The 27,642-nt window shown below is 36.4% G+C and overlaps 1 protein-coding gene across 6 annotated transcripts in view; it reads right to left on the reverse strand.

Annotated features, from left to right (window-relative positions):
* RBMS3 (RNA binding motif single stranded interacting protein 3) overlaps window positions 1–27,642 on the reverse strand; it is a 724,151-nt gene that overhangs the window by 133,785 nt on the left and 562,724 nt on the right. For all 6 annotated transcript variants that reach the window (XM_049715938.1, XM_004279675.4, XM_004279673.4 and 3 more), the window contains exon 7: window positions 3,588–3,694. In XM_049715938.1, the coding sequence (XP_049571895.1) occupies window positions 3,588–3,694 (107 nt within the window). The remainder of the gene's footprint in view (window positions 1–3,587; window positions 3,695–27,642) is intronic.

Raw genomic sequence — 27,642 nt, forward strand, 5'->3', positions numbered from 1 at the left:
CCCCAAAACAATCACAATAATCACGTCAAAGATCACTGATCACAGATCACTATAACAAATATAATAATAATGAAAATTTTTGAAATAGTGCGAGAATTATGAAAATGTGACACAAAGACAGGAAGTACGGAAATGCTGCTAGAAAAATGGCACCAATAGACTTGCTCAATGCAGGGTTGCCACAAACGTCAATTTGTAAAAGACACAACATCTGTCAAGCGCAGAAAAGGGAAGTGCAGTAAAACGAGGTCTGCCTGAATGCAAGTCTAGTCATCTTCTACTCAGCCAGACATTAAAGTGATGGGCAAAAATGTAAAACAGTGCCTTTCTTCAAAAAAAAGTCTTTGCTTTGAAAAATATAGTACTTTCCATAAAAGAGTTCTATTTTTGTTAACAGGTGATGGGTTTATTTTTTTTAATGAACTAATAACTAATCATTTTTAAGAGTATAAAGGAAAACAAAGACCAAAGAATTTGAGGAAGGCTGCATTAAGAAACAAAATGGTAAGACTGTTATAGTCCTTGGAAAGAGAGGGCTCACAGCCCCAATCCCTGGCCCTTCTGCTCATAGCTTTTGGTGTCACTTGAGAGATTAGTTAATAACTTAAAAATATTCCAGTATTCTTCACTTATGCAAAAATACGTCTGCCAGCATATACTTATATTTCAAAACCTGGCTAATTTACACTAATTTATGTGTATAACGTGTTCAGTAATAGCATTTCACCAAACTATGCTAGAAGAACTGTTATCAAAATGCCACCCAGAATAAAACAGCTTTACATAATAAATTAAAATTTTAATTAGCCTATCAATTTTCATGTTTAAGGTACTTCAAAGTTGCTTGCAAGCCACTGGTTTTGTATCTGAAGCATTGTCTCAGAAATCTTTTTCACACTATCATTTTTCACCTGACTCAAGAGAGAGGACAAGTAAACATTAGCCTCATTCTGGGCTATGATCTCAGGTGTGAAGCAGCAGAATCTAAATTATCATTTTTTATTTTATCTAAGGCAACGATGATTGAAAGGTTTACCATTATTTTATATAACAAAACAAATAAGCAAAAACAAACAGCCCAAATGATCTCCCTATAAAGCTGGAATGCCAAAGGGCTACAAGGTAAATAAAACACCAAACCACCCACCAGAAATGGACTTCAAGGGAAGATGCATGTCTCAATCTGGGTGAGGGAAGGAAGCAAAAAGTTCTCTTTAAGAATCTGACCCACAGTCCTTGCTTTGGTTAGAGTTTCAATTGATAAGATCTATGCGGTCAAAGACCTAAAGCAGAGAATGTAGATAGTACCCCCAGGTGACTTAACAGGAGAAAATACAAACTGTCTTGCCATTGATTATAAGAGGAGAGTCAATTTCAGCAGTGTCAAAATGTGGAAAAACAACAGCAACAAAAATGTGTGTCTTAGAAACAATGAAATACAGTAACTAGAACTGACTGGTTTATAAGAAATGATTAAATATTGCTTACACAGGATTAATTTGTATGATGTCATACCTTATACACCATACTAATATACATACTTTTATTTAGTCTAGCAAGTACTATGCAAGGGGAAATAGAAGAAAAAATATATGTAATAATGGGCAAAGTTTTCCAATATTCTTGGTGTGTCTACTTCTAAGACCATAATCACATAATCACAGAGTAAAAATTAACATGCTCATCTCAAAACCAAGATATCTGATAAGTGTATTTTCAGTTCATGCCATTTATTTTCCTGATTTCTTTCCTCTGAAATGTATCTGCATACTTGGAATATGTTTTTATTGGTCACAGATAAATTTATGATGGTCCCTTGATTTTCATATTCAACAAGAAAACCTATAGCTCTTAAAAAGCAACTTTTGAAAACGAAGATTAAGAATATACTTTAAAACCTACATTTAAATTACAAGGTGTCTGGGTCCTAAATTTGACTCCACAATGCTTCCATGGCAATAGTACACGTGGTCTTTATCATGCTCTAAACCCAGAGCTCTGGATTCTGTATACAGTAGCAGGGTGGCCGCTCTAAATTTACATTTCTTTTATGTTTATTGGTTTGGTTTCTAAGAAATGTAGACTCAAGTGAGGTGTCTCGCTGCAATTGGTATCTATTCAGGGAATGTAATAATATAGGAACTGAAATTTCAGTCATCATTGCTAAGTTACCTAGTTAAATACTGAGGCTTTGGGGTTATGGTCTGTGATCCAGAAATCTCTAATCAGCGGGCATTTGACTCAAGTAAATTTTGAAAGATCAAATGAGTCTTTCTAGACCATGGATGACTGGCATGGGACCATTGTGAAAATGAGTGCTATCACAAATCACCTTTCTTCTGGGGGCAGTGGGCTACCTGCTGACCACAAACTGCCCACTAAAAACACACGGTCACACCCTGCCCTCTTCTGTTCTGACTACTTTTCTAAAATTGAAACTCTTGGTTTTTTTTTTAAATTAGCTTCAAGTGTTCAGTGGTGATTCTCTTTTTCCTTAAGGTAATGAGTTATAGATTATACAGTACTTAAACATAGCTATCCACTTTACAAGGGGTTTTGAGATCTGCATGGAAATACTCAAAACAGACTACAGTCTTAGAAACTGAAAAATGGCTGAAGGTTTTGCTGAGTAAAAAATCCCACCCTCTTTTCTTTCCTTACAACTGTAATCTCAGTGTTGAAAGTATAAAATGCTGCATCAAGTAGGATGCCTCTTAAATGATAAATGGATGAAGTAGATGCTTTGAATAGAAATACTAAATAAAGCTCTTCTGCTGAAATGATGATCTTGGTACAAAATGGCATTTATTCAAGGCATTCAAACAACTCCATTCTATTTCACAAAGAATAAAAAGACCTCTTGGAAGCCCAGACACCTTTTCCTTGTCTTCTCACAACAAAAATAACCAACAGGAATCCATTCCCAAGTGGCACTGGAGCCATAAGCTTGCTTTTCTACTGTTTTGTGTTAGGAGAGTAAAGGGATAATTAACTGTTAAATGCTTTTCTCCTTGTTGGGAAAAGCAAAACCTTGTGTGTGTCTGCTTTTCTTTCTCCTTGACCAACAGAAAATGTCATATTTTATATTGATATATACATATATAAGACACATATCAACATGTTTATGAGCACATGGGCATTTCGTAACTACACATATATGTGCAAGTGGAACATCTCAACAGTAGAATGAAATAAATCTAAATTTTTGTTTGTTTTTTTCAAACACAAACATTTAACTCTCACTATTGTTTTCACTGAAAATATTTTCTTAAGTAATCATACCCTCATTTTATAACTATGACACAGTTATGGATCAATTCTTTGTGGCTAAGTCTCTCAGTGAGTATTATAGGGTTCAAGTTTGGTTAAAGACAGAAGACTTACTGTAGTGCAGAACTGAGGTCAATTTGGAAGTCCTATACTCCTCCTGAACTAATTTTATTCTGATTAAATCAATATAGGCCTGCTCATTTGCCATCTGGTTTTCTACAGGACCTGGTTCTCTCACAGCCCCATGTGTCTGTCTTGCCACCCTCCTGAGGGATGCCTGTGGCCACATTTCTGAACACAGGTCAGTCAGGACTCACCTCTCCTTCCCTGGGCCAAGGCCTTCCATTCTGGGTGTATTTACTTTGATTCTGTCGCTTCTTTTGTCCTCCATCAGCGAATTTGCACAGTAAAGGCTCACTAGGGGCTGGGAAGATAAGAAACCAATTTCACATTAGCAAATCCCCTTTAAAAATAAGTGATTATGTGAGTCACAGTAGTGCTTTGTAATGCATATCTTTTGAAGTCCTCTTGCTTCTGGAGAGACATTTGGCCCCCTTTTAGTTTCAACTCTGTTGGCGGCTGTTCTAACTAACTGGGCTTCAAAAAAGTACTGGCAGACCATAAAAGAATATAACAAATATTGTTGAAAAAATAATCAGTTGAAGCAGAATGTGAACTTGCCTTAGAAGTAAAGAGACAAGAATCAACCCCTTCCGATTATGTTGGTGTTAAAAACAAGACAACAAGCCCTAAATGAAGTCACTTATGCTAAGCCCCATGTCACCAAACAGAGACTTATAGTTTCAGCCTCTCTGAGAAATGGAATCTGAAACCAGTCCATCAGGAATCCCTTGGTCAGCACTAGAGCGGTAACCTGCCTGACAGACCCCTGCATCCCCTAAAGGAAAGGGACCTTGTCACAACCAATCCACTTTTTGCTAGTATGCCTTTCTTGTCCCACTCTTTTCTGCCTATAAAAGTCTTTTATTTTATACAGCTCCTGGTAGCTCCATTCTCTCTGCTGGCTGGGATGCTGCCCAATTCATGATCTCCCACATGTGGTCCTAATTCTTCACCCTTCCCTGTATCCTTGTCTTTTGCCATGAATGACTGCTGACTGAGGGGCTCAGTTTTTCTGAGTGCCTGCCATGTGTATAGGAAGTATACATGTTATTAAAGGCCTGTTTGTTTTTCTCTTGTTAATCTGTCATTTATTACAGGGGGTGTCTCAGTCAAGACTAGAAGAGTAGAGAGAAAATTATTTTTCCTCTCCTACTATACATATGTTTATGTGTGTATATATACATTTAAAAGTCTTTTTTTGGTGAAACCTTGGAAGCTGTAGAATTGGGGAACAGTACTGGCAGGAAAAGAAAAGACTGAATGAACGATTAACCTTAAGATTTCTTTTACCCACTAGCATAAAAAATTGTGCAGAAGCATCCCTGAAACAAATATTACCAGATAACAATAGTCTAGCTTGCCAAGGATCAAATATAGATAGACTAGGAGATTCTGGATTTTAAGCCTATCTTGAAGTTTGCCATTACTGAAAAGAGAACTTTCAAAAAATTATTTTTAACACTAGGGGACATTTAAAAAGTCATGGGGTGAGACTTTCTTAGCTTTCAACTGAGATATCTTTGCAAATTGTGTTTTACAGTGTCTTAGAGGCTTCAAATATTAGCCACCCTGATATTCAAGGATCTTCATAAACTGTCAGGCTATGGATGTTGACAATGACCTATTTGTATTTATTGGCATCGCTAAGTTGAAACATCTCCTGTTACTTTCTTAATTTGAAGATGATTATGATGGTAAAGAAGATAGGGCCACAATGTTTCGCTAAATGAATTAAAAAAATAAAACCCCAGAAACAAATGTTCAAAAGTGTCATTAGAATAAGATGGAATATCCGTAATATTGCCCTTGAACTGCAGGCGTGTCATTCTGATTGTCAGTTTCCCAAGGGACTATTTTATTCAGAGTGGAAGAGAAAACATTAGTAAATTAGTTAGATTTATATAATCTTCTAGTCCTCATGTAATTTCTAAACACCTGCAGGGTAAAGTCTCAACTCCTCAATTAGAAGATAAGAATTTGTGCCCTTAATCTTACCTTTCATCAGTCTCCTCCTCTCCCCCAGTGGTTTACAGTCCCCTCACCTCTAAATGCCTTTCCTCCTGCCTGAAATCTCCTTTTGCATCTCCCTCCTACCCCGCCCCCTGGACCCATACCCTCCATCTGGCAAACTACTAATCAACCTTCAGAATGTAGCTCAAATGTCACATTCTTCTGGAAGCTGTCTCTTACTACCCCATGTCACTTCAGAGTGAAATTCCCTAATGCTTACTTGGCAGATTTTTTTCACAGGTTCAATGATGTTTTGAAACCAAGAAGGACCCTGTGGGGCCCTCCTGGGTACAAATCCTTTCCGTGTCCCCCATTTCTTCTTTGTAGGAAATAGGCTTCATTCAGCCTCCCTGACCTTCCCTGAGTTCCAAAGGGTAGATTCAGAGAGTTGCTAATCAGGGAGAGGAGAGAATGCAGAAACAAAGGAGGAGCAGGCAAGAACCACTAGTGCAGCCGCCCTGGGGCAGGGTCTTGGTTCCTGCTTAAGGAATGTATGGAACAATATAGCTCTGAGTTCTTCTGCAGGACTAAGGCCCCAGGATGATAACTTCAGGCCAAGCACAAAATTCCTGGATACCACCCTGCTACCTCACCACCAACCAATCAGAAGAAGGTCTATACACAGCGGAAGATAACAAAGACTCTGACCCCCTCCCCAAATGATTCTTCCTTTAAAAACTTTCATGGTTGAGCAGAAACTTGGGAGTTGGTTCTTGGACACAAGTCCACCTTCTCCCCAGGTCACTGGTCTCCTGAATAAACCAATCTTTTCTTTTCAACCAACACTTGTCTCTTGAGTATTGGCTTCTGAGTGGTGAACAGCGGAAGTTGATTTTGGTAACAGTTTCTGTTAAGTCTTCTAACAATAATAAGTAATTTCCAGGCTTGAAGGTGGAAAGTGATTATAGCAGAGTTCTGGGTGAAGTTTGTGTGTGTGTGTGTGAAAACTGTTAACAGCATTTTGCACATAGATATACATAATACTTGACAGTGTTGCTATTCAGTGTGGCCCAAGGACCAGCAGCAGTGGTATCAGCACATGGGAGCCTGTTAGAAATGCAGAGTCGAGGGCCCTTTCCCAGATATACTGAATTAAAATCTGTATTTGCAGCAGATCCCAAGGTGATTCCTGTATGCATTGAAGTTTGAGAAGCACTGATGTAATTATGACTGAATCCTTAAGGAAGGAGGAATATACCTTAGATGTTAAACATGAATCCTCTGAATAATGAGACGATCTCAGTAGCACAGAAATATTATATTGTCTACAATCTCCTTATTGCAGTATTATGATGCCAATTGATTTTGTTTAGTCTCTTTTAACAGTAGTAGAAATAGAGGCTAAATGAAGAAAAGGCCTTTGTGGAAGTGAGATGCAGTTATAAGCCACAGTTTGTAATGTGCTAGAAGACATTTTGGTCTCTCATGTAAATGGGGAATATTTAAAATATAATTATAACAATGCATGGCAATAAAGTTGCATGGTAATTATGAAGAAGTAATTACAATTTGCTTGCTTAGTGGAGTATTTCTAGTCTCCCAAACTCTGCACTAAACATAAAACATTGGATGCATAAACTGATAAAATAATCTAATGGTTTATAGGATTTGCTATCTTAAGCAAATGAACAGACGACAAGTATTTTGCTTAGCAAAATTAATGTAAAACACTATATACTGATTTTTATTTAAAACTTAACACAACTTCAGTTTTATGATTCACTAAAAATGTTTCTAACATCGTATCTTATAAGTAGATATTGATATACATTTCAGCTAATATGTATTAATAGCAGAATTCCTGCTGTCCCTTAGAGAAGTTGAACATTTTTAATTAGCATTCAGTTTATTTAAATTCTTCTAGTATTTATATTGGATTTGTAGTGATGCTTTTTAAAAAATATCTCTTTATTATCATAACTTACAAGTCTGATGTTTTAAATATTAAATTTTAAAATTTCTCACCTCAGATAGATTATAAATCTTACTTCAGAAAAAAAAAGGTACAGTGGGAGGAGCTGGTAGAGAGAGTAAGCTAATGACAACAGAAGCAGTTTATTGGGGGCGAGCTTAAAAAAATCTTTGTGTGAGAGTAGAGGGATGAGATGACAACAAATTTAAAAAATTTTCAAGAACTAAGATAAAATATGATAAAATTTTAATCTAGAAACTATCTTTTTTTTCAGGTATGGATATGAATTAGTTTTTAATTAAACTATCCCTGTGATATTCAGGGTGACTTGTACATTAAAAAGCTGTTCAGGGCTTCCCTGGTGGCGCAGTGGTTGAGAGTCCGCCTGCCGATGCAGGGGACACGGGTTCGTGCCCCGGTCCGGGAAGATCCCACATGCCGCAGAGCGGCTGGGCCCGTGAGCCATGGCCGCTGAGCCTGCGTGTCCGGAGCCTGTGATCCGCAACGGGAGAGGCCACAACAGTGAGAGGCCTGCGTATTGCAAAAAAAAAGTTGTTCATACTAATGAATTCAAAAACGATACTAATCAAAGGATGTTAAACTTAGAAACATTTTTAACACATTCATTCATTAATAAAAGAAAACTGAAAGCTATTCAGTATACATATATGTTTCACTACCCTGGACTCTGTACCTGAAAAAGTGGTCAGTCTAGAGGGAAAAAGACAAGTAAAAGGAATACTCTAATGGATGGCAATGGCTGTCATAATAGAAATATGGATCGGTATTTGGGGAACAGAGAATGGATGTCTGCCTATAGCATGATAGCCATAGAACATCCTCTAGCTTAGAAATCACGTCCAATACCACAGAGTTTGGAAACATCACAGTTCACATGCATGGTTCTCTCCACGCCAAGTGCCAGATTATGACCTGAGCACAGGAAGGACTAATACCAAGTTTGGCTAAAAGCAGGCTTCTATCAAATGTTTGCTAAATGAAATTATTAATAAATGAGATGGATACAATGATAGGATGTAGCTGAAACACTTTTAGAATTCCAGATGAAAACTGCCAGCACTAGAACTAAGAACAAAGAACAAAGAGCCTGGCTCAGCCCTCAGCCCTAGGTCCTTAGCCACTGCTGTCACCAACAGGGCACCGTCAGGGGAATCTGGGATGAAAAACAGGATGCAGCACTCTGTGCTTTGGACAAACAGGCCCCTTAGACAGTTAGATGTAGAGGTCAGGGAGAATTTTAATGAGCCCCGATTCTTGCTTCCTCCCATTGATAGAAAAGTACTAAAATCATTAACTTAAGATATTTGTTCTTTGTGACTAGCAGTAATTTTTTATCAAGGTGTATGCTTGACTGCACATATTCCCAGGCCAAAAATCATATGTAAGCTAGTTTCTCCACTACCTTTTTGGAATAATTCCCTCAGAGCTTCTGAGAGGCTGTCTTCCAGGCCACAGTCCTCAGTAAGGTCCCTGAATAAAACTTTAACGACTCCTATGTTGTGTGTTTTTCTTTAAGTTGACACAACAGTGTATTTGGACTTTCAGCCCTTACTATAATTCTCCATAGTCCTTAAGCTTCCTGCTGTCTTCTACCTGATCAGGATCCCTAATTCCTTCATATGCAGACAGAAGTAGCCTGTACTGATATGGGATAAATAATAATGATGTACAAGTTATGGATATAAGTCTGGTTCTAACTCTATGTTAGAACCCATGTCCTTATTTTTTTAATACTACCTTTAAAATACTTGCAGTTAGATGCAGAAAACAAACTTATGGTTAGCAAGGGGGGAAGGGGGGACAGGGATAAATTGAGAGATTGGGATTGACATAAACACACTACTATATATAAAACAGACAACTAATAAGGACCTACTGTACAGCACAGGGAACTCTATTCAATACTCTGTAATGACCTGTATGGGAAAAGAATCTAAAAAAGAGTGGATATATGTATAACTGATTCACTTTGCTGTATAGCAGAAACTAATACAACATTGTAAATCAACTATACTCCAATAAAAATTAATTAAAAAAAAATAAAGTGCTTTGCAGTAGAAAAATAAAATAAAATACTTGCTGTTATATCCAGGAAAGTTTGCAGATGAATTTCTCTGATTTGTATGCAAATGATTTGCTATTTTCTCTCCCTCATATGCTTTATAATGATAAAGTTCATATGCATATATGTACGTGTATATCTATAGCTACATATCTTCCTAGATGTAGAAACAGCAAGTCCCAAATCTAGACCACAACTGACATGACAAACATTACTTGAAGGTTACAACACTGAATTATTATATTTTGGAGTTAGAAAGCCTTTTGCATATAGCAAAGTGGGCTATTTGGTTCCATTTCCTTTCAACTTCTATAGCCTGTTTACCATTTAACTATGTTTTGTATACTAAATGAGGTATAGTTATTTGGACAGTTCTTAGTTGTACTAAACTTCCATCCTGGAAGGCCTATAGTCCCTGTCTATTGTTTGATCTTAAAATGTATTTAATTTAAACTCTTTATTTTGCCAATAAGGAAAATAAAAGTTCAATGAATTGCCGGCTAAATTGTGGTAGCTGATAGAAACATCATACCCAGAACCGTGTATTCTGGATTTCTAATCAAACACTCTCTCCAACTGCTTACCTTCCACCTTCCCCATCAGAGGTAAAAAGAAATGAGTTTTGGGCAGTTCTTGTGCTTGAGCCATAACTTTGGGATGGAGCAAAAAGACTGAATATTCACTAAGATATGATTACTGTGGTTCTCTGAGCACAGGTTAGAATTAGAAGTGAAAACCAAGCATTCAATGAGATCTGCTAAGATGATTTGTACTGCCATTCTAATAACAGTTTATTTTAACAGAATAAACAAATTACATGGGTAATATATATATTTTTTTTCACATTTTATTTTTTTATTATTTTTAAACATCTTTATTGGAGTATAATTGCTTTACAATGGTGTGTTAGTTTCTGCTTTATAACAAAGTGAATCAGTTATACATATACATATGTTCCCATATCTCTTCCCTCTTGCATCTCCCTCCCTCCCACCCTCCCTACCCCACCCCTCTAGGTGGTCACAAAGCACTGAGCTGATCTCCCTGTGCTATGAGGCTACTTCTCACTAGCTATCTATTTTACGTTTGGTAGTGTATATATGTCCATGCCACTCTCTCACTTTGTCACAGCTTACCCTTCCCCCTCCCCATATCCTCAAGTCCATTCTCTAGTAGGTCTGTGTCTTTATTCCCGTCTTGCCCCTAGGTTCTTCATGACCTTTTTTTTTTTTCTTAGATTCCATATATATGTGTTAGCATACAGTATTTGTTTTTCTCTTTCTGACTTACCATAGGTAATATTTACAAATGTCAGACACATGTGTACTCCTATCATTTAGGCCAAAGAAATGTAAAATGGTGGAAACAAATAAAAAGTTAATAACACTTAAAGAAAGTGTAACTTGCATGTACACTCCCAATTTTATCTTTCTGAAATGGATTAGTGCTTATATTTAGTTGCAAATAAAATTCTTTACTATGGGAAGCAGGCTGACAGAAAAAGAAAATGCTCCAGAGTGACAACAAAAGCAGAACAGCTGTTTGCCTAGAAAAAAAGAGAGAAAAAACATAGTATGGTTTTTTTTTTGATAAATCATACTATGGCTAAGTAATTATCTCAAGCTCACCTCTCTGTTTCAAGTATTAAAACAAACAGGCTGGTGGTTGCCAAGGGGGAGGGCGTTGGAGGAGGGATGGAGTGGCAGGTTGGGGTTAGCAGATGTAAGCTTTTATATATAGAATGGGTAACCAACAAGGTCCTCCTGTATAGTACAGTGAACTGTATTCAATATCCTATGATAAACCATCATGGAAAAGAATATGGAAAAAAATATATATACGCACAACCGAATCACTTTGCTGTACAGCAGAAATTAACAGCATTGTAAATCAACTGTACTTCAATTAAAATTTTTTTTTAAATTAAAAAAAAAGGAAACAAACAAGCAAGGCACCATCTTTTTCTTATTTGTAACAATTCTCTGATAATTCTTTTCATATAGAAAAATTTATTCTTAGAAGAAAAACCAAACCTTGTTTAGGGGAATAACATAAGAGAGAAAGTTGATGATTCACATAGATGAGACACAATGTACATCTCGGAGGTACAATTGGTTCCTTCTGACTGAAACCTCATCTGTGCTGAGTGAAGACACCAAGAAAGTGCAAAGCACAGGTACTTCCAAGAGCACCAACTGACTAATCTACAACTGGCTGACTTACCTGTCCAACAACAGATTGGGGAAGCTTGTGTAGTTGGAAGGCAAAACATCAAAGGAAAATGTTTCTAAGATAAAGAGTCTTTAAAACAAGGAGAATCTTATTTACTGACCAAGATGGACCATATCTGGTCTTGTCTTTCTCCTCCCCTCCCTCGTATTTCCATGGCGCTGTACTTGCCCCTGACAGACCTCTTTGCATACTATATGTAATCTTTATAGATTACTACACACTCTATGTAACATGGCACTTTTTATTAGAAAGAGGCAAAAAGAAGAAAAAATATACAGCAATAATCTTATAGTACAGATATCACTTTGATATTAAACATCAATAAACACATAAACAAAAGAAGGACATTCTTGGTAGTAAATTCAAATTATACAAAGGTTAAAAACAAAAACTATAAGACCCCTTCTCAACTCCCCCCATTTTCTTATAATTCCTTCCAGGAAAATGCATAAATATATACCTACTAATCCATCTTCCAGTTATCTGGTTCTTTGTTTTTTTAATTCCAAAGGGGACACTCAGAATGTGGGTTTTATTGTTTGTTTAATTATATATGAAGAGTCAGCACATATCATCCTTTTGAAATGCTGCTCAGTATTGTAGCATAATTATCATGTACCATAATTTATCAACGTCCATCAATAGGGGACCAGCTAAATCTCATTAAATTTCCATAATGCGTGTCCATGTTCTTCTCCACTATTAGGAGAATTTGATTTGATTGGAGTCAGGAGCTGGGTCATATTCACCTTTGCCCAGCATCCACCCCAGTGGCCCAGCAAATTGTCTGAGGGAAGCACACAATTCATTATCTGCTGATCAAATTATTAAATACATGCAGACAGACAGACAAGAAAACTTCTTAAGATTCCTTACATTAATGAAATTCTAAAGGATTTAAGAGTGAGAGCACAACCTTTTCCTCTTTTAAGAGAGAATAGAGTCCCATAATTTCCGTATTTAAATATAACTAGCCAGCCTGCTTGAAAAATCAAAAAACAAGAGAGAATTTCAAGTCCCAGTCCCAGGTATAACTCTAATTTCACATGGAGCTCATGTTACCTGCCCTAAAAACAAATGGAGGGGGAACCAGAGTGAGGAATCTTATAATGAAAAACATCAGGATTTTTCCCAGTATCCAGTTACAATCCTCCACCAAGGAAGCAAACACATATGCACCCCCAAACTGAACCCAAACTCAGGTCAAGAAAACATAGGTCAATTTCCTGTATGCTGTTTCTAAGCATATATTACCTGGGCTAGAGACTGAAAGAATCCCAAAATGCAGTAACTGAGTTAGTAGAAATAAATGTGTCCCAGTATCAAAGGGAAAGCTGTATATAACTGGGTAGGTATCTGTTTACAGGGCTCCATGCACCAGCTGGGAAGAGAACGTCCCTTCTGTGGATGAAGGATTTACGGGGGAAATGGCTTGGGACTGAGCTTTTTCTAACTCAAGATTCAAGGAACTAAAATTGTGACAATTTGAAGAGTGCTTTCATGGAGCCTGAATCACTTACTAATCGATACTAAGTAAATATAACCGAGACACTGGAAACTGCGTCCTTCAAAGATGTGTTAAAGACCATATGTGCCATAAATGTCTACAGATAAATCTATCTAAGGAGTCATACAAGGAATCAGTCCTCGCTATCGAGGAGTTGAGTGTAAAAACAATGCATATGAATGGCTCTAAAATAGAATATCTGCTTGTACTTGCTACAGAAGCAAAGGGATAAAACAGTTTAGGGCTAGACTACCCCAGAGGAAGATTGAGTAACTATCCTAAATTCATTTTTCTTAGATAGGTATCAATTCTTCCATTGGGACTGGACATTAAAGGTATTTTATATGGATTTCTATTGCCTATAGATCTTCCTATAATGCAAACTTTTTCATGTTAATCTTCCATATGTCCACCTATAGGATAAAGTCCAAACTCCTTAGCACAAATGCTATCCAAAATCATGACCTAAATATACACATCTCTATTTCCACTTACAGGACTACTCAGAAAGGGTTGAGACCTTTCACACCTTCCTAGATTTGCTTATACTGATCCTTCTGTCCTGACTGGCTTCCCATTTTCCCCACTTAATCATTTTCATAGAATCTTTCCTGACCTCTTTATCCACGTCCCCTGCCCCAAGTTCCCATAGAGGGACCTTACCATTAATTAATGTTTTAATACATTCATTCAGTTAATTCATCCAACCTTTCCTGAAATACTTTCAAAATTAATTTGAAATATAAGTGCTATCTACCAGGTATTGTGCTATCCATGAAAGATTTAAACAGGGAATAAAATGGACACATTTATTCCCACACAGTTCTAGCCCTTAAAGAATTTTCTTTCTGATAGCAAAATAGACATTAAACAAGTGATAAAAAAATCGCAAGTCGATTCCAATCTCTTCCTGTGTGCATCTACCATATAGACGTCTAATTTGGCATGTGTAAAACACTGCTGCTCGTTCAGGTTTATATGTCTTTCTCTACCAAATCAAAAACCTCTTGAGGGTAGGCTCCCTGCATTATTCATCTTTGTTTTCCCCAAGCATAACGTAGCTTCTGGAACATAGTTGATTACACACACACACACACACACACACACACACACACACACACACAATTTTAGTAAGCATGCCTATTTTTCATTTTTAGGGCAGAAGACACCCAGAAAACTGTCTCATGACTTGACAACAGAAAGCACGGAGGATCATTCCTTCTGCATCTACTCAGCTGAAAAAGCCAAAACTGTTCTTCAGTCCGGTTGGGCAGTGGATAATATCTGCCAAGTTTTTAAAATATTTTTTCCTGAAGAGAGTCTCTAAGTTTCTTAATAATACATTTGGTGTTTAATAAGTCTGCAAGGAAGGCTTTTTTTTTATCTAAAGTAGGCATGGAAACCTTTTCCTGGTTTCCTAAAGATTATTTCAAATTTGGCTACTGTAAGCAACTGTGGTTTGATAATATGTTCCTTTTTAACTTAAAAATAATCATAATCAAAGAAGTAAACACTTTGTATTGAACACAGCATGTATTTCCTGGACATGGTGATTAGATATAAAACCTGTAGCAGCAGTCACCAACCAGGGATATATAAAAGCTTTCCTGAAAGGAAAAAGCCATTGACACAGTTCTCACAAACTGAGGACAGTTGAAGGTATGATGTGTATGGTCATTTTGCTGATCGTGAATTTTATTTTCACATCTCAGTTTTACCATTTATTCATTATAAAACCTTGGACGAGCTGCTTACGATTTCTGGAACTCACTTTTAACTTGTGGCTGCTCCCTGACTCACGGGGTCACGTAACTTTACATTCAGCACTTAACCCTAAATCTGGTATATAGTACCCCAGAGTAAATATTAGTTGAACGAATGAAAGATTGGGAGTAAATGTGTGACAATTACATAAGACAGGCAGAGAAATAGCTTTTTATGAACCATGAAGCATACAAATGTTAGGTGTTATTAATATCTTTGGGGCACACGTAAAAAATATGACTTTTAGAGCCATTTCCCTGGAGCCATTTCTCTTTTATTCCCACCATAGATAATATCGTCACTTGAAAATAGACCCCAAACTGCAGGCATCACAGTGATGAATTTCAAGTGATGAGTTCAAAGGTTCTGTTTTAGACTCCTAAACTTTAAGTGGTAAAAAAAAAAAATAGTCACAAAGTGGAAATGCATTATAAATTGCTTTCTGCTTAATTATATGTATATGTGTGTGTGTGTGTGTGTGTGTGTGTGTGTGTGTATGCAGGATCTTCGTGTCTGCTGGTTTTGTTTCTTTAATATTATTGGACCTTCCCAACTTCTTTGATAATGGAGCAGATACATATATAAACATCTAAATTTGAAGAGAATTTTCAGCATTACCTGATTAACAAAAAAGCTATAATGATAAAAGAACACTTTAACTGACCTGCTTTTAAATGTGAAACACACACACACACACACACTCATGCACATTTCATTAGTGGCAGGGGTGGAAGGAATTCTAGGAGTTGTGTGTGTGTGCATGTGTCCATATATGTGAAAGAGAATATTTTTAAAAAGGAATATATCGGAATATATTTTTCATCTATTCATGATGTATTATGACAGAAAAGAATATCAGTCTCTAAGAGCCTGCAAATATGCTAACAATCACGAAAATATTTTGTGTGATTTTCTGATCAAATAAAATGATGCCAATTACACTCCAAGGAGTAAATTCCATCACTCACAACAGGAAACTGAAAAATGTTCTAAAATTGTAGCATTTTTTTCCCCTTAATTTCCACTTAGGTTTTAGATTGTCCCCTTACATTTTTGAACCTTACGTATCAATGACATAAAACGCCTCAAAAGTTTGTCTAAAAAACGCTCAATCATCCCTATATGCCTGTTATTTATTTATTTATAAATAACTCTCTTTACGAAAATTTTCAAACATACACAGAAGAGAGAAAATAGTGTCCCCGTATCCCACTCCCCCAGTTTCAACATTCATTCATTGTATACTAATACAGCTTTATCTAACATTCCTGTCCTTTTTTTGGCTGATGTACTTTTAGGCAATTCACAGACTATAAGAAGACTCTTACATAAAAATCCTAGATTATTTTTTAGGTCCTTGGACTTTCCTTGGATTTCCTTGTTGGACAATAGTTGTTCCAGAACCTATAGTTATCCCTGAAGAAAATCTAAAGTACCCCATAAAAATATGCATAAGCTTCAAGTAAAAGAAAAGACACAAGAGAAACCACTGAGCTGCTATTAAACATGAGTTAAAACAGAGTAAGGTAACACTAGAACACTGCTACGTGGCTTAGTTTATGAAATATAGACATATGAAGAAAAGTGACAATGGCATATTGGAGGAAGAGCCTGTGAAGGCATTCCTGGAGTCTGTCTATGTGCTCTGGCTATCTTGCTCTGTAGGACCTCACTCATCTGCCTTTGGAGGGTAGGACTTCTGGGAGTAGCCCTTCTCTCTCTCCTGAAATGGCCATCAGCACTGAGAAACTCTACATTTGGTTCCTTCACTGCAGACATAGCGAGGCATCAAGGAAAGAGGCGAACAGAGTCGGCTCTGTTCTGTATTGAGAACAGGTGTCCTGACAATCTACACAATATGAGGGGAAAGCCACATCCCAGTCTGTGGATTCACAGTGTTTTATTTAAGATGCAAAACTAGAGTGGTCCAGGGCTTCCCTGGTGGCGCAGTGGTTGAGAGTCCGTCTGCTAATGCAGGGGACACGGGTTCGTGCCCCGGTCCGGGAAGATCCCACATGCCGCGGAGCGGCTGGGCCCGTGAGCCATGGCCGCTGAGCCTGTGCGTCCAGAGCCTGTGATCCGCAACGGGAGAGGCCACAACAGTGAGAGGCCCGTGTACCACAAAAAAAAAAAAAAAAAAAAACCAAAAAACTACAGTGGTCCAGATTTATCCCCTTTACTGGACTTAATAGAATTACTAATCTGCTTCATGAGAAAAAGAATTTTAAATGAGTCACTGATACTTCACTTTACTGGTTCAAGACTTAATATAGAAAATTACAGATCTTGGCCCAGGGAAATTTTCATCTCTGCCCATAATAACAGGCCTTCAGCTGCCAAAGGCAAGGGCTTTGTGCACTGAAATTGGAACTCTGACCCTGAGATACAAAGTCATAACCAGTAAGCTCAAAGAGAGATTTCAGTACTTGAAGGACTTAACATGGAAACAAACGTGGGTCAGTTTATTTATCCACACAATGTGCACCTTGTACAACAGTATATCTTAGATCAGGGGGGTAGAACCTTCTGCTCAATATAAACTATTTTATTGGACACGATTGAAAAGATAAAAGGCAGGTTTAATTTATCATTCTGAATGGCTCCTCCATTTATCTCTCCAAAACAGGTTTTCCCAAGATTATGTCAGGTAAGAGCTTCCCTGAAATGACAAATATATTTACCCTATGCTCCTTGTTATCATGTATGTCATACCATAAACCTCTTGTATCTCTCATTTCTTCTGCCCAACATCAAATGGGCATGGCAGTAGATTATAGCAACCCATACTTAATTAACTCAAAATTTCAGCCTAATATTTTATTTCATTAGAAAAAAACCTGACCTAGTTATTTTTAAAATAAGGGAGCTATATAAGCCTGTTATGAGTAAAAACCACTCTTCCTGGCTTTTGGGCCATGGATGAATCCTCAAAAGAAAATGAATTTTCCCCGTTTCTGACCCTGAAGTAAAATGTATTTGCCTCCATCAGTAAGTCATCTTTGTAAATTCTATCAGATGTTTCCTTGGAGGGCATTTATGAACTTCTAAGTTCATAAATCTAAGAGGTTTCCTTTCTTTACCTCCACATCTTTACCAACCTTTAGCTCTACTTTCAAAATGCATCCCAAATCTTTCCACTTTTGTCCATCTCCCCACCCATCTAATTTGTTCAAAAGTACCAGGGATTAGCAGATGTATGCTATTATATATAGGATGGATAAACAACAAGGTCCTAGCAGAGAGAGCTATATTCAATATCCTATGATAAACCATAATGGAAAAGAATATAAAAAAAGAATGTGTATAACTGAATCACTTTGCTGTACAGCAGAAATTAACACAACATTGTAAATCAACTATACTTCAATTAAAGAAAAGTACCACTATCTCTTTCTGGGATTCTGCAATAGCCTCTATTACTGGTTTTTTTGTGAAGCAGTCAGTGAAATAAAGCAAGAATCAGGTGAGTCCTTCTCTTGCTTGAAAACCTCTGATAGTTTTTCATCAAATTTAGAAACATAAAAATCAAACTCTTTTCATAGCAAAGATCCCTCCTTATCTCTATGACCTCATTTCTAACCACTCTGCCCATCACTTACTCTGCTCTAATGACATTTAATGAGCCAAGGTGCTTTGCACTTGGAATTCTGCCAGGCAGGCTCTTCTACCAAATACCTTTGTGTCATTCGAATCTCAGCTGAAATATTGCTTCTTCAGAGCCATCTCTGATCTTACAAAATGAAATATTCACCAGTCTTTACCAAATATTTCTGTTTTTGTACATTCATAGGAATTATCATGATCTGAAATTACACAGTTCATTTACCATTGCTTGTTTATTCCCTGTTTCCCTCATCACTGTTCCAGAATCCAAATTCCACGAAGGTAAAGACCTTGCCTATCTTGTTTATTGCTCATCCCTAGACTCTAGAATTCGGTGTATGCTTAATAAACACCTGCTGACTGTATAATTAATAATTGTATATATCTGTCACAAATGAAAAAATCAATATTTTATTAGCATATAAATGCTAAAATGAATCAAGGTATCTTAACACCATTGCATTAAAAACACACACAAATAGGCATTTAAATGGTTTGAATCAACTGGTAGATCCAATGAAGGGTAAAAATGTGCAGTGACAACAAAACCCCCATCTTTTTGGAGGGAGTGCTACATGGCAGCACTTTATTTCATTTAGTCCCTACAACAATCTGATGAGGTGAACCAACTTTACAATGGAAGAAATGGAGGTTCAGAGAGTTTTAAAAGTTTGCCCGAAGTCATAGAGTTGGTGGTGGATTCTTAACTATAAACGTACTGCCTCTAAAGTAATCATGATGATGATGATGGCAGCAAAGACAATCACTAACATTTATTGAGCTATTCTAATTATGTGCCAGGCATCTCGCTAAGCATTTCAGATGCTGTGGGAAAGACCATGCCTGTAAATATCCATATTCCCAGTCTTCCTTATGTTTCCAAGTCTCTCTGGCCTATATACCAACAAATGACACCTGTGTGCCTTCTGAGACAGCCTCCAGGGCTTGTGTGCCCCTCCCGTCTCTGATCCCCTGTCATCATGACCTTGGAGGCCAGGGGTTCTATTGGTGGTGCAGCGTCCTCTCACGATGCTTTCTGAGTCACTGTGCAGCAGAGTCCCCAACAACTGACTTTATAACGTGAATAAGGAATAACACTTTTTAGGAGTTAAGCCACTGATATTTGAGAACTTATTCATTACCACTTTATGTTATATCTGACTTGGACCAATTTAGATACACTATCTCACTTAATTCCTAAAACAATTCAATGAACTACATGACTCCCTCCATTTTATGGATTATATAAGTAAGTTTTAATGACAAATCAATCCATCAAAACCATATAATCAGTAAGTGGATGGAAATGCCAGGCTATCTGAACCCAAAGTCTGAACCTTCCACTGAGGACTGTGTTCAGTCCTACAGTGGGATTCTGCTCTTTAGAGGAAGTAACTTTAAATTATTCAATGGTGATATTAATCATATTGGCTTACATTGCATAACCTCCTAGGGAAAGTTTGGATTAAAGGACAACTAAAATCTTATTTTCTTACCAAGAAATGCGACCAAATCACACATTAGTTAATGGTGACATTTCTGGACTCTAGTGTTTCCTAACAAACCTTAGACACAACAGATTGTGCTCTAATAACAGATTGTGAGATTGTACTGGCTAGCCCAGTCATAACTGCATTATAATTTATAACTCCCCCACAGCTTTCCACTTTATCAGAAATTGTGGATTTTGCAGGTCCCCATGGGAACCAATTATAAGCAAAGCAATTCAAAGAGCCTTCTTAGCCCATCAGTATAAATGGTCAGTTATTTTACAGTTAGAACAATATTTATATAACCAGGGAATTTGTACCACATCTATTTGCATTCTTCCTGATGTAGACAGAATGACTACTAAGAGCAGAAAATGTAAAATGACATATTTTAAATATGAACCAAAGGAAGAATGCCGCCAATTGTTTTGGTCGCTAGTTTTCCCACGCCTCAGAGGTATCAATTATACTTTCTGTAAGCAGACTAACTGAGACCAATTGTTAACATTTTGCTCTTTATAGTCTGAGATGCATAAGATAAATAAAAGCAGATACAATTCATTTTCCATTAACGAAGAAATAAAACAAAACCCTAGTTAATGTCCATGGGTTTGATAAATTATGTTTACGCTATAGCAAAAGGATTTTGGTTATAGATTGTGAACAATGAAATATACTTCAGTGGCTATTGGAATAAACACACATAAACTAAATATATACCTATGAATATCGTTTCAATAATTTCAACGTTTTAAGATCACACCTATGCTGATAACATAAAAATCACTGGAGTCCTGCATTGCTTATCTTCATGACCCTGTATCTTTAAATAATTTAATGTTATTTTCCAATAAAGATATGAGGTTAAGTTCTGCAGGTGCAAAGTTAAAGGACAATTTGTTCTTCTAAAAGTGGGCAGTATACTTTGATTTGAATGTGTTTACATTCATGTGACAAAGACACGAAAGGCCTTTAAGCTGATAGAAGGCATAGTTCACTCATACAAACAGAATATCTGCTACGGCAAAAGGGTTGAACTAAAATGTGAACTCCACATATCACCAATCTAAGTGCTAAGCACTGTTGCAGATGTTTGGTTCTGGAGGCAACATCTAATGGCATGAAATACAGAAAGAAATGGAAGCAAAAGGGGTGTATTAGATGGCCATTGCTGCTACAACAAATTTCCCCAAACTCAGTGGCTTAAACAATACAAATTTATTCTCTCACAGTTCTGAAAGTCAAAACTCTAAAATTAGCAGAACTAGGTCCCTTCTGGAGGCTTCTGGGGAACATCTGTTTTCTTGCCTTTTCAGCTTCTAGAAGCCGTCTGTATTCCCTGGTTTGTGGTCCCTCCCTCACATTTCCTAATCCTCAGATCCTCCTGCCTCTCTCTTATGAGGACCCTTGCAGTTACATGGGACCCATCAGAACAATCTAGGATAATCTCCCTATCCCAAGATACTAACTTAATCACATCTGCAAAGTCCCTTTTACCAGGTAAGGTAATATGTTTATAAATTCTCGAGATTGGGACATGGATATCTCTGAAGTGCTATTACTCAGCCTACTTCAGAGGAAAGTAAATGAAAGAAAAAGCAAAAGAGGTAGAGAATTTTCAAGTATTGGTGTAATAATAATATCACTAGTAGTAGTGGTAGTAGTAGTAATCATTATTCATTCATTCAGCAAATATCTATTTGAGCCATTAAATCACATCAAATAAGATCTGGTAAATGGTAGACACACTCTAAAATAGTTAGCCCACATTAGCAACACTGGTCATCTATTCAAATGCTTATGGCCTCTGAATGTCCAGAGTGAGTATTGAGAAATAAGTCATATTGTGAACAAAGCTTCAAGACAAGTCTTAAAAGAAGTTTCATAACTTCTGAAAGAAGTTTCATAACTGAATAAGAACTTGCTTATTCAGTTTCTTCAAAATGTGATAAAAATATATTTTTAACTAGATTTGGTCCCAGGATACTTTCAATAATGACATAACATGGGTAGTGCTCAGAAGAAACAGCAAATTCAAAATAATATGTTTTAAAAAGTTTTAACTGAGGAACGTTCTTTTACTGTGAAAAGATGTGTAATATTGCAAAGAATGAGTTGAAGGTAAAGTATAACTGAAGGTCTAAGAACAGCCATTTGAGAAGAACTTTTTTTTATGGGGAATCTTCCTTTTTTGCATTCATTGGCAAAAACAAGAAAAGAAGACACTATGTGGTCAGATGAAAAAGACAAGTAATTACTAAGGCCTTCTCTTTTATGCCTTGGAGAAAATTAGAGCTGGATTTCAGATTGTGTCTCTTCTTCTTAACAAGAAAATGGAAACACTTATGAAAGTAGAACAGATTTTGCCTCAGGACAATTTCAGGAATTATTAAAATTTTGGAATTCATCTATTTTGATACATTATTTCAATTATGGAAACTATCATTTTCTTATGAGTTTATCAAAACCACAGCACAGTCTTAAAAGATTTCTATATCTAAATGCATTATATTGGGAATTTCCAGTAGATGGAAATGGAGAAAAAGAGTGTTTGATTAACATCGTTGTAGAAGCTCCCAAAATATTAAAAACCATGGACGAGGGACATAGTCTATAAAATTTAGACAGTACTGAAATTCCAAATCATCAGATTGAGGAAAGTCTATCAAAAATTGTGAATGTATTGATTGGGAAAAATATTTATGGGACATACAACTACAACATTTATTCTTTCTTAGTATTTCAAAGAGCTAGGGAACAAGAGTGTATATTGCTTTGCTTGAATTAAATATTTATAAAACCTTTTCCTTAGAGGGTCAACACAACATACTTTAAAATATGCATAACTTTTTAAAAATTGAAGTGTAGTTGGTTTACAATGTTGTGTTAGTTTCAGTGTACAGAAAAGTGATTCAGAGGTATCTATATATATGTAGATATAGATATATATATAGATAGATGCTTTTTCAGATTCAGATATATAGATATATAGATATATATATATATATGCTTTTTCAGATTCTTTTCCCTTATAGATTATTATAAGATATTGAGCATAGTTCCCTGTGCTATACAGTAGGACCTTGTTGGTTATCTATTTTATATTTAGCAATGCGCATATATTAACCCCAAACTCCAAATTTATCCCTCTCCTCACCCCTTTCCCTTTTGGAAACCAAAAGTTTGTTTTCTCTGTCTGTGGGTCTATTTCTGTTTTGTAAATAAGTTCATTTGTATCATTTTTTCAGTTTCCACATGTAAGCAACATCATATGATATCTGTCTTTCTCTGTCTGGCTTATGTGCACCCCAATGTTCATAGCAGCACTATTCACAATAGCAAAGACATGGAAACAACCTAAATGCCCATCGACAGATGAATGGATAAAGAAGATGTGGTACATATATACAATGGAATACTACTCAGTCATAAAAAAGAATGAAATAATGCCATTTGCAGCAACATGGATGGGCCTAGAGATGATCATACTAAGTGAAGTAAGTATGCATAACTTTTAAGACAGTAATTCATTTTTAAATATCCACCCTTTACATATACCCATGCATGTGGACAAATATCTTTCCATCCCTTTTTTTTTTTTTATTGCGGTATGCAGGCCTCTCACTGTTGTGGCCTCTCCTGTTGCGGAGCACAGGCTCCGGATGCGCAGGCTCAGCGGCCATGGCTCACGGGCCCAGCTGCTCCGCGGTATGTGGGATCTTCCCAGACCGGGGCACGAACCCGTGTCCCCTGCATCGGCAGGCAGACTCTCAACCACTGTGCCATCAGGGAAGCCCATATCTTTATAAAGATATTCATTGCTGCATTGTTTGTAAGGAAAATAAAACCTCAAAGAGATACAAATACACGTCTGCAGAGCAATTTTATAAATACGGTACATTCATTAAAATGGAATACTATACAGCTACAAAAATAAAATGTGTCTTTCCTAGGCTAGCAATTTTCAGATTGTTGTCTGTGTTTCAGAGAGCTGTCAAGGAGTTTACAAGGTCAAAACTATTTCATAATACTAAGATGCTATTGGTATTTTTTCACGTTTTTTTTTAGGCCTCATTCTCAACAGGTACAGTGTAGTTTTTTTTACAGGCTACACAATGTGTATTATAGCAACTGCAGAAGCAGATATGAAAATTCAGCTATGTTCTATTAGATAAAACATTAAAGACAGTTTCAAAGATATAGAGCAATTCCACCCTTCTTACTAGTTGTTTGCTTGTTTGGAAAATATGATTATTTTTATAAATATCATTTAGATTAATATTTCAATACTTTTATTATTATTCTAAACAAATTAAATAATTTCCAATTTGGTAAATTATGATAAGTATAACCAACATACAATTTTTGGAATTCTTGATAGTTTTGAAGAGTGTAAAGGAGTCCTGAAACCAAAAGGCTTGAAAACCATTAAACTCTGTCAATATGCTATTTCCCAGTAGAATTCTCCACTCTATTCATTCTCTTACAGCTTCATATTAAAATACAGATATATAGGAGGAAGAGGAAGGGAGAAGGATATAAATAAGAAACACACACACAGAGAGAAGAATTGAAGTCATGAAGAAGTAAAAAGTATTCCTATATAATTTTCAAAGTATATTGAATAGTAATAGGTAGGTGGTGTAAATGTCATAGAGAAAATTAGTATTACACTAAAATTATATGGTAAAAATATTTGAAAGATATTCTTTTTTGTAATAATTTTCATTATGTTTATTATTCATGGATATAATCATTATTTTAGTATTTTAAAGATTTTTTTTCCCAAAAAAATTGTTTTATAATATTTGCAAAATGCAGAGCACAAAGAAGAAATCTGTAACTCCACTGCTAAGACCAATCATTGCCATCATGTTGGTGTATTCCATCTGACTGTTTTCCTACTATGATTGAATTATTTATGAAATAAAAATGAGTTCATTTTTTAACTTTTTGGGTAACATTTTATAAACTTTTTCAGTGTCATTCCAATTATATCTTAAAATGTTTCCTCATTAATAATTTTGAGAATTGTGCCCTTATGAAATTTCATAAGAGTCTGACATTATTTCCAGGAAAATGACCCAGCAGGGAGCCCTAAGAATGAAGGGGATCCTATTTTTTAAGAGAAGTTGGGACACTTCACGCAAAATACCCTTAGCAGATGTTGACAGCAGTGGCTCTGAAGACAAGCTTTCCAGACTCTGAGAGCCACTGCAGGGAGGCCTTACAACAGAGAATAAATGATTAGGCCAAATGTCACTGCTGACAGGAAATTCTTTGGGTAGTGACAGAAACCTCTCAGAAATTTAGAAGTGTTCCCTGCACCACACAGGAAGAAAGCCATCTGTGCGTTTCAGTATCAGGGGCCACTTAAAATAATTATTGGCTGTCACCAAATTAATGGCTACAGATGAAGGACTTGGGCTACCTGGAAGAAAGTATTTACAAATCTACTCACTACTGTTGACACTGTAGTTCTGGAATAAGGGACAATCGTTCACTTTAGTAAAACCTTAGCCATTAATCAGGAGGACTCACAAAGTGTATTTCCAATAGTAGCTGGCAGCCTTATAAGGATACTCATGAACATAAACTAGTCAGTTTCAAATACTCTCCTCCTCTTTGATTACCCTATATTTGGAGAGCTACCTCATGAAACCCAATCTCACAGAATTTATGAACCTGTTTTTTAGAGTTTTTTATGTAACAAAAACATTCTAGTTGACAATAGAAATATAAACTTGAATCAAACCTAAGAGTTCTTAACACAAATAATTTTTTTCTTTTTTTGCTTTCTTTTTTTATTGTATTTGAGATGATGGATGCTCACTAAACTTACTGCAGTAATCATTTCACAATATATGTCAAACCACTGTGTTGTATACCTTAAATTTATACAGTGATGTATGTCAATTATATCTCAGTAAAATTGGGAAAAAAAAGCTCCAAGTAACCCCAAATATTTCACTTGAGAACATATTAAAATGGTGAAATATCTGAAGCAATCTCATGTGTTACTGTATATTAGTTACCATTTTCTATTGAAAAATTTCCTGTGCTAATATTGATAACGATTTTATCACATTTTTAAATGTTTAAAAAAGAAATATAAACTTGACACTAATGGGTACCTTTATTTGTATTAAATCTTTCTGGTTAGTTGATTTAATTACTGCATAAACCAGGACTAATAAATTGCCAATCTGAACTAAAAAATAATTGGCTATACTGGATTCTGCAAATACCCAGCATTTAAAACCCTCCAATGATAAACTGCATCAAAGTGACTGAGATAAAAATATAAGTACATGGCACAAAATAAATCAAAACACACTTTGAGGGCTTCCCTGGTGGCGCAGTGGTTGAGAGTCTGCCTGCCGATGCAGGGGACATGGGTTCGTGCCCCGGTCCGGGAAGATCCCACATGCTGCAGAGCGGCTGGGCCTGTGAGTCATGGCCGCTGAGCCTGCGCGTCCGGAGCCTGTGCTCCGCAATGGGTGAGGCCACAACAGTGAGAGGCCTGTGTACCACAAAAAAAAAAAAAAAAAAAAAAAACACACTTTGAAAAAGTAAGTGGGAAATTCACAATGTAATATGCTTCTTACTATTATTAGTTAGCCTTCTTTTATGGTTTTCCACTTTAATATTTGTGTTTGAAATACCCTATTTAGGTGGGGCCAAAATCAGTAAAACAAAATCAGTAAAACAAAATCAGTAAAACAAAATCAGTAAAACATATGAAGAACATACTATTACTTAAGGGTCAAGTGGTCTCACCATAATCAAAGTGTTCATCATAAATATTAGATAAATTTATAGTAGAAAGTGTTAGTTTTATTTCTACAAAGTGGCCTGTTTCAATATTCAAGTATTCAGAAGGAAGGAAGAGACTATCAAACACCTACTCTGTGACATAAACTTAGAAAAAGACAGTTTGGCATCTGTCACACCTCACAGGGAAGCCTGCGGAGGATGCCTTCATCAGAGCACGATCGTATAGTCCTGTGTCTATGACTTGGAAGACCTCTAGCAGGATGAAGGAATGACAGAGGATGTCATTCAGTGGAATATGCCTCACCAGATAGACCCAGAAACATATGTGACCACAGAGCCACAAAACGAAGGAATCACAAAAATGCTAATTTAATCTTTGGTGTCTCAGTCACTATCATCATGGATTTAGATTTCACACTTCCTTGAAATTAAATGTCCATTGCTTTGTTGACAAAAGGTCCATGGACAATTTTGATGACCAGGGAATGAAATAACTATTCTATTTTGATTTCATAAAATATAGCAGAAATCTCCATTGCAACAATTTTACTTACTTTCTTGGAACAAAAATACCATTCATTAGTGGCATTAATTAAATGCATGAGTAGCTCATACCAGGCCAGGGCAAGTGGTACAGCATTGCATCCAACTTTGATTCAGACCTATATGTAAGAAGGACACAGGTCTAAAATCCTTGGAAAGTTCGACGGGTTTAAGTGAACAAAATAGCAATCAGAGTTTAATGTTCCAAATGTATATCAGGTATACATTTATAATTTATAATTAACTTTTAATTAAAGTATAAAGAAGAAAAGCAAGGAAATTAAACTTGAGCACCAAGGACATAAAAAGTACACAACCGGGCTTCCCT

This window comes from Orcinus orca, chromosome 10, assembly GCF_937001465.1.
Source record: "Orcinus orca chromosome 10, mOrcOrc1.1, whole genome shotgun sequence".
NCBI lineage: Eukaryota > Metazoa > Chordata > Mammalia > Artiodactyla > Delphinidae > Orcinus > Orcinus orca.